Source organism: Rutilus rutilus (genome assembly GCF_951802725.1).
Source record: "Rutilus rutilus genome assembly, chromosome: 15".
Classification (NCBI taxonomy): domain Eukaryota; kingdom Metazoa; phylum Chordata; class Actinopteri; order Cypriniformes; family Leuciscidae; genus Rutilus; species Rutilus rutilus.
Window position 1 is genome coordinate 6,542,886 of NC_140220.1, and position 8,987 is coordinate 6,551,872.

Below are 8,987 nucleotides of genomic sequence, written 5' to 3' on the forward strand. Positions count from 1 at the left end.
TTTTGGTTATATTTACACGGGCGGTTCTGGCAGTAGGGATGTTTTAATACATTTCTTTACAATAAATTATTCAAAATATTATATTTATTTGGTGAAGGAAATTGTAAAAGTTAAAATTTTACAGTTACAAAATGTGTTAACTGTCTTTCTAGTCTTTTTCTTGAGTAACAAAACAGCGGTCCACAGTCATATAATTTTTGAACATGCAACTTACCATGGTAGTACTATGGTATTTTTAAGTACCCTGGACAGTACCGTATATCAAAGCATCATATTACCATCAAATATTTTCACTGTGTCATGGTACTGCCACAGTACTTTTTGTTAAGGTGTTGTTGCCAAAAAAGTATAGATAGGATATTGTTAAATTACAATTAATTGTAATAATTATTACATATTTTCTAACCTGAAAATATCAGGCACATTGAATGTGTGACTTTCACGAATGGAAAATAAATTCTTATCTTAAAAGGTCATGGAAATTCTTAAAGCCAATATGATTTTTTCCTATAGTTTTTCTATTTTTTTAAATACATTTTCCATCCCATACAGATGTACTTTAACATCTTTGTTTATATCAAGTGCTGACAGACAGAAAGAAATTTGGAAAATGTAATTTGCACTTACAAAACTCAATGGCTGCATCCAAAAGCTTAAAAATGCATGAAGGCAGCATAGATGTATCCTTCGCTGCCTTTGATATCCCACAATCCTGTGCTTTCCATTCTGTGACAGTTGAACTAGAAAATAAAGATGGCGTCGGAAAGTTGCGGTTGGTGGTCAGTTTGTGTAAATGTACATTTTTGACCAACTTTTTCCACTTTTGATGTAATTTCTAGTGAGAAATTACTATTGTAATAATACAATATTTGCTTAGTTATCACTAAATCTTTCTCTATTTTGCTGTAGATCATTAAACCGTTACTCTGCCTCAGAAGTTTTGTGAGGTACCTTCGTGCCCAAATGCTGCCTGCAAGTTTTCAGAGGCAGTCGTAATTACCGTAATTTCGAGATGACAAGTTGTCAAGTTGTTATTACGAGTTCTAAGAGTATGTGAAGGCTTTTTACAAGTTGGAATCTCGTTATTACGGTAATTACAACATGGAGTGAAAGCACCTTGATTATCTTTGCCTAAAAAAAGACAGTTATTAAACAGTTAGTTTACCCAAAAATTACAATTCTTTTATTAATTACTCACCCTCATGTTGTTCCAACCCCGTAAGACCTTTGTTCAACTTCGGAACACAAATTAAGATATTTTTGATTAAATCTGAGAGCTGGCTCACTCCTCCATAGGCTTCTAAGGGACTGAAACTTGCTGGCCCAGAAAAGTTATTAAAGAGATCGTTAATATAGTCCAAGTGACTACAGTGGCTCAATCTTAAGTTTATCAAGCGGCGAGAATACTTTTTGTTCCTTCTCTCTGGGCCTCAAGTTGGTTCACGTAGTGTTTTTGCGCAGCGCATCTGTGTTACAGGTCACCACGTAGGCTCACTATTGGCTGATGCTGGTCATGTGTGTGATGCGTGGTGACGTACAACACAGGCGCGCTGCGCAAAAACACTACGTGAACCAACTTGAGGCCCAGAGAGAAGGAACAAAAAGTATTCTCGCCGCTTGATAAACTTAAGATTGAGCCACTGTAGTCACTTGGACTATATTAACGATTTCTTTAATAACTTTTATGGGCCAGCAAGTTTCAGTCCCTTAGAAGCCTATGGAGGAGTGAGCCAGCGCTCAGATTTAATCAAAAATATCTTCATTTGTGTTCCGAAGATGAACGAAGGTCTTACGGGGTTGGAACAACATGAGGGTGAGTAATTACTGACAGAATTTTCATTTTTGGGTGAACTATTCCTTTAACAGTGTTAGTCAATCAATCAATCAATCAATCAGACTTCATAACAGACTCTGGGTCCAAATAAAAAACAAGACAATACATAAAATAAAATAAAATAAACATTAAAAAAATATTAATACAGATCATTGTGTTACAGATACAATGGTACCAGTGTCTCCACAACTTGGACAGGTAACGTACAGTATGAATCCGTGACTCTATATTTGATAAGCCACAAAAATGTCATTTTCAGAATGCAACTGCAACTTTAACAATAATGATTATTGTCAGAAAGGTTTCCTGGACCCTCTTCTGTCTTCCATTGGTCGAGCAAACTCATAGCCCCGCCCCAAATTCACACCTCTTCAAACCTTTCTGATTGGCTAGCATTTGCTAACATTCTTGGCTGTTTACAAGCTAAAGCCTTTAGCTATCAGTATGATTTCTCAGGTGGACAATATTATTTAAGTAATAAATGTCAGGTAGTAGGGTCAGGTTATGTGGGGTATTAAAAATCGCTTCGAGCAGCTTTGCTGAGGGTATTTTATTTCTGTACTGCTGACTGCATTCACCATCTGTCACTGTCTACACCCAAAACAAACACACATGCCAGTATTTATTCAGCTACGTTCAGTGAACCATATTCATATCAGTACGTAAAACACCATTTCAAGAGCATTTTGGCCTTGCTATGTCATAGTGACGTGTGCACAAACGTAAGGTCTGGAGACGTCACAGGAATGGTGGACAGCTGTAGCGTAAGGAGCCGCATGACAACTGTGAGAAACTTACGAGCCGAAGAGACAGTTTTACATCACCATTGAAGCCTTACACTGGTAACCATCTACAGTTTATAATCGGAATTATTAGTCTGCGATTCAGAAATGATGTGTTGTGGGTTATAGCGCTTGTTTTCCGTCATAACGGATCGCAGTGCGCTTGCGTGGTCTCTACACTATCCTTACGTAATTGTGGCGCACTGCTTTCATTTATTATGCTGCCTTTGACCTGTTTGTTACGGTGAATATTAATACGACGCTTAAAGCATGCACGTGGGTGCCTTTACCTACCAGAGATTGACCTTAAAACATTTGATTAAATAAACTGAGGGTATTAGTAAACACATTATAACGTCATGTAGTTTATTGTCAGTGCATCATGACGTCATAATTCAGTATTAAGCAACTGATCGCATGTCAAATGTTGATCAGTAATATTGATAAATTGTATTTGTACCCTTCAAGTGCTTCAGATGTGTGTTTTTTTATTGGCACATGTCCAAAAATCCATAGTAGCCTACGCTATGATACTATTTGCAAGTGCGTATTTTTGGACATACTATGGTAATGCCAAATGTTTTGGACGTGCAATGTGGTATTCATTGAAGTACAGTGAAAATGTTATAATACATGCATTTAATAATCTTTCAGTACAGTAGTATATGCCAAAATGCCCTAATACCACTACTAAGGTATTTTTAAGGGTTTTATTTTTATAATACTTATTTTTATGGAACATATTTCTATTTATTCTTTTTTATAATATTTCTTTTAATTTGAATAATTATTTCATTCAATATCAAAGAACTGTACAGTAATTACAATTGATATCAGTATAATAGTGGTCATTTCTGGTCAGTTGAAAATCATTTTGCCTATATTTACTGGTCTGGTATGAAAGGAGATCGATATTTTGAGAATTTTAGATCTCACTGCACCTGTCAATCTCAGATAGAAAACCCCCATGAATTATTCAGGAAGCACTGATGCAGTGGTTACATTGACTTGCACCATCCCTTATAAATATATGCCCGCATATGTTTGTGTTGCAAGATGGACAACAGAAGACGTCATGATGAAAGATATTGATTCAAGAAAAAGGTCTCAAGATGACACATGGTAAGTCCGCTATACACCGCTCTGTCTGTTATCCGACTTGAAACATCATGCAAGTATAATTTCACCATTACTGAATGTTCATAATTTAACGCTTTGTTGCCTTCATGAGCTCTTAGGTGTGAAGGGGCACAAAATGATGAAGAGGAGGATGATGAGGAGGCGAGCCCTCTTAGATCGAGTTTCTCCGTGGAGGACCTGCTCGATGAGGTGGAGAAGATCAGCAGTGTCGCCAGTAGCGGCAAAAAGGTCAGACAGTTCATATGAGACGTCTTGTGTGCATTCAGAACATCCAGGTGGTTACCTAAAATAAAAATGTTGTTGAAAAAATAGTACATCAAGTTAATGTCAGGTAGGGGTGGGCAATATGACTAAATTCCTATTTCACAATATGATGCATTTTATTTCACAGTAGCGATATATATCACAAAATAGTTATTTTATCTCATTTTTGCAAATTACAAACAATTGGACTAATACAATATAGCAAAAATATGAATTAAACAAATTACGTTCTTCAGGTACAATAGGTGTATTTAGCATGTAGTTAGAATTAGTACAGAAATGTAATAATCAAATGTAAAAATGAGATATTGCATAGTCTTCACTGTATGAATTAAATATAAATGTATGCTTATTAAAGCTAAAAAAGTTATTGAGTCAAGAGCAGTAAGTTATTTTCTCTTTAGTTTGATTCACATTAATGACACAGAGCAGCAGGTAGGTTTATTAGGCTGCTGTCACTTTAAGACCAAACGCACGGATCCATCATACTGATACACATCCGGTTTACACCCAACTGTTTACTTTCACTTCAGACCATTCAAGCGCAATAAGATGTGAAAGAGAACTGAATTTGCCATCACATGCTGAGAGACACGGCTTTCTGCTTACCCTGTGTGTCAGTCAGCGCGTGCACAACATTGAGTTCTTTTTCACTGCTTATTGTGTTTAATAACACTTTTTAACATCAAGCACGTCCTCACTTTATATTCTCATTCATGCCTTTTATTTGCCTGGAAATCCAGACCTAAATCTGATAGATTAATGGTCTGGCGTCGACTGATGAAAATCGGCCAGCTCGAGGGGCGGCACCAAGCGTGCATTTGAAAATCTCGCTGCACGCAATTGGATAACACTACGACCAATCACAGCAATAAACCCCAGCTACCAGCGGAGCTAACCTTATTAGACATTCTCTGATTATACTCTTACCGTATCCGGTCGGCGAAACAGCAAAAACGTCCTTCTTGCAAAGGAACGATTCGAGCGCCGTCTTCTGTTCCTGTTTTAGATAAAAAGCCAAGTCTAACTCGTTCATTGTAGCGGCCAAAGCCGTTTCAAACAACTGGTGTTCATCCATAGCCATCTTGCAATGTTTACTAATGACTTCGACGTCACAGCGCTGTCGTCATCTGTTTAGCTCGCCTCTGGCCCGCCTATATCAGATAACCCGATGTGATTGGTGCAGCTCGGATACAAGGGCATATTTAATGAGCATCATTACTCGACGCCAGAGTAACTCGCTGAGCAAATTCAACTTGTGCTCTCGCGAGAACTCTGGATTACCAGGGTAGCCTTTTATCACTCTGAAGTGCTATATATTTACATACCGCGAGATACATGATGTAGCAAATCTCGAACTATATACATTCTTTCCATGGTAACAATATATATCATCATACCGTCCAGCCTTTATGTAATTTCTGATCCACAAGCATCATCAAACAAAAATGCAAAATTTTTGAATTTTCAAAAGTATTCTTAAGGTTGTTTTATGACCGAACTTTACAGGTGGAGATTGTAGTGAGACTGTGGAAAAATGGCTTTACAGTCAACGACGAGGATTTACGCAGTTACACCCTAGAAGAAAACCAAGAGTTCTTGGAGGCCATTAAAAGAGGGTGAGTATTGTTTTTGTCATTAGCTATGTTTCCATCCAAATGCAAATTTTAGGATATCGCTGATTGAAACGCTGGATTGACGCCAAGATGCGTATAAATTCAAAAAATGCACATAAAAAACTTGTGCGCTCAATTGAGATGAATAAACTACGATGAAAACACATTTACCGAATAAATCCCTCGATGCACAACAAAACACTCACCTGACTTTGGATGTGATTGCATAACTGGACTAACCTGCGGACTAATTTAATTGCACAGCATCTTAAAAAAATGGCTTTAAAATACCCATTTTATTATCATGTTTTGTGCTTTTTTTCCCCCATCAAATGATGACATACTGACAGAATAAAAAATGAAATATATTTAATTGTATTGATTTAAAAATCCTCTATATAAAGTGAGCTGCCTCTGGAGCTAGAAGGAAGAGCCGAGGATGAAGAGCTAGAAATCAACATGGAGGACATGAAAGATGAAGTTTATGTCCCAAAGAAAAAGACCTTCCACCCGTTTACAGGCCGAGGTTACAGACTGGGAAGGTAGCAGGTCCTCTTTTGCATACAGTTTTTATTATTTTTTTTTAATTAACCAAGTAAACGCTATTAATTTAGCATAAAAATGAAAGATTTGAGCAAGATTTTAGTTTTTCCGACAAATATCCACTAGGTGTCCTCACAACACTTCCACTCTTTGATGGTTTGACTGTAAATGTGTTGAAGATTATCTAGATGTTAGTGTTAGTTAGTTAACCCTCTAGTCGTATATATAATCGCATGGCACCACAGTAATTACAGTGCATCTGTTAAAAGCCTGATTAAGTTGAAACGATTGTCCTCGGCAGTGTGGCCCCGCGAGTGGTGGCCAGGTCTCGGTCGATACACGAGGACTGTTCTGGTCCTCCTCTCCCGGCAGTGGAGCTGAATGAGGACCTTCCCGTGACCTCCCTCCAGATTTGGTTGGCAGACGGTCAGCGGCTCGTGCAGAGGTTTAATCTGAGCCATCGGTGAGTATCATATGGTCGTAGAAGGTGAATTTCACTAAAACATACATGGGACATATCCCCCTAAAAGTGTGTGTCATTTCTGGAGCAGTAATGTTACGAAGTTCAGTACATTTAATGCAATTGATCGGTTATATATTTGTGCCAAGCATCAACTTATGTAAAAACATAACATAAATTATTGTATACAATTTTTAAAATTGTTTTACTCTTAAGTTTGATATGTATATATCATTTGATGCTGGTATGGCGTTAAATAATAAATACATAAATCTAACTGAATATGCATCCTTTATATAGTGTAATTTGCTTTCACTGAACACAGCTAAAGTTACAGGCTTTAAACATGATTATGTTTGGCTGTTTATTGTCAAAATCCTCCCCCGGGCATGTTGTGATGCTCTAAATTTGAAATCCTACCCTTAAAAGCTCTTACATAATTGTCATTCATCATTTATGTAATACTATCATGCAAGGTAAAATGGAAGAATCGTAAGCTGCAACTTTGCGGCAGATCAAATCAGATTATGCTGGATTTAACGTATGCGTCACAACATGTAAGGATTTCAGGCCTCCGACTTGAACATGATTGCTAAGATGTGGCTGCAAAGCTCCCTGAGAAGATGCATTCATGTTGGCTTTTATGTAATTGGTCCAGGATCAGTGATGTGCAGCATTTTGTGGAGCAGGCTCAGAGAACGGACGCTCAGTTCATCCTGACTACATCCCTGCCGTTCCGAGAGCTGACAGATGAGGGGCAGAGTTTGGAAGAAGCCAACTTAGCGAATGCCGTCATCATTCAGAGGCCTCTCAACACACAAGCTCCTTTCGGTCACTCCTGACTGTTCCTGCTTTCACCAGAGACTCTGATCTTATGGTTCCACCCATGTTTGGGTAACATTTTATAAATCCATCTCCTTTTAAAACCGTAAAAGCCAATGTTTTTGTCTGGTTCTGAATACAGGGGTATGACTGTATAAATGGCCACTCAACTCAAATAGCTTTAAAGGAATAGTTCACCCAAAAATTGAAAAATGTCACTGACTTGCAGCAAGCTAACAACCCACCGGACTAAAAGATTATCAGTAAATTATGACTTAAATTTCAGTCGAAACGCAATGGCATGAGGGTGATTAATAAATGGTAAGTGATGACAACGTTTTCTTATTTAGGTGTATTATTCCTTTTACAATTATGTTTTCTTTTTAATTTCCCCATCATGTTCTTTCACAACTGGAAGTGTTGGCCTTTTCTGATGCAATGCAGTATGCACAAGCCAAGTCTTTAACCTTCACGATTATACATGTTTACACATAGATCATGGAAGCTGCCATGATGCTTAATGAAGTTCTGTGCTGGTATGTCTTCTAATGTACTGTTAAGTTATAAATGTCAAATGTTTATGCACTTTGCCTAAGACAGAGGCTCTGTTATAAAAACCTCGGCTTGCAATAAACCTACTGATGATATGCTGATTCCTTTTCTCATTTCAATGGGTTCTAATATGTCTTAAATGCACACAGAGCTGATAAGTACACATTTAGGAGACTTTCTGATTCATGTGCTTTTTTTGTTGCATGAATGGACTTGGATCGTTCTTCTACTTTTAAATATTTTATAAGTGATATGAGCTCATGAAGGTTTTGCAGTTCAGTTGTCTTAAGAGTAGTGTATATGTTTATCCACTATCAATCTGCAATGCAATTCAGTCAAACCATCTTCATCACTAATCTATTTCTAGTCTCCACCGTTGTTCCATACGAATCTCATTCTAACTGTCTTTTTAAACTTCCTGTTCATTTCCACGTATTGTTTATCGTTGCACAAAATACATTTACTTGTAATGCCAACCATATGGTCGATGTCCTGGCCAGGGGGCTGAATGTCAAGAATTTCTAAAGTACATTAAGGTTGGTTTGACTATTTTGATCAGGTCTTGCATCCATGATGAGAATTTTTTAATAATTTACTTGCAAGTTTATATTTTGGGATTTTGTGAGCAGTTCATGCATAATTAAATGTGTATTTTCTCTTCTTTTCATGCAAGTCATGGCAATATAGCTGTGTCTCTGAAATCATGTATGACCCTATTTTTTACTACTGGTTCTTCAAATTTCTTAACATGTAAATATTTGTATGAACATTAAAATATTCAGCAATTGAGACATAAGCTGAACAAATTTCGCTGACATTTGACAAACAGAAATAGACAAATGAGTCCCTTGATCAAGGGCAAGTCAGTATGTGGTTTGGCTACAGTGCGTCTCGTCCTCATGGACAACACCGGATCGGCCAGATCTTGCTGTGAGATGTTACGACACCCTTCCACCAAAGGTACTTGCACATTC

The 8,987-nt window shown here is 37.4% G+C and overlaps 1 protein-coding gene across 2 annotated transcripts; it reads left to right on the forward strand.

Annotated features, from left to right (window-relative positions):
- Positions 1 to 2,546: 2,546 nt before the first annotated feature.
- ubxn2a (UBX domain protein 2A) lies at positions 2,547 to 8,114 on the forward strand. Of its 2 annotated transcripts, none has more exons than XM_084432437.1 (7): positions 2,547 to 2,676; positions 3,673 to 3,738; positions 3,848 to 3,984; positions 5,530 to 5,639; positions 6,041 to 6,178; positions 6,481 to 6,642; positions 7,298 to 8,114. In XM_084432437.1, the coding sequence occupies exons 2-7, from the start codon at positions 3,729 to 3,731 to the stop codon at positions 7,479 to 7,481; spliced, it is 741 nt and encodes a 246-aa protein (XP_084288563.1). In that variant the 5' UTR covers positions 2,547 to 2,676; positions 3,673 to 3,728; the 3' UTR covers positions 7,482 to 8,114. The 2 variants fall into 2 exon arrangements, with proteins under 2 accessions (XP_084288563.1, XP_084288562.1); XM_084432436.1 differs by having other exon boundaries at positions 2,557 to 2,676; positions 3,855 to 3,984.
- Positions 8,115 to 8,987: the final 873 nt, after the last annotated feature.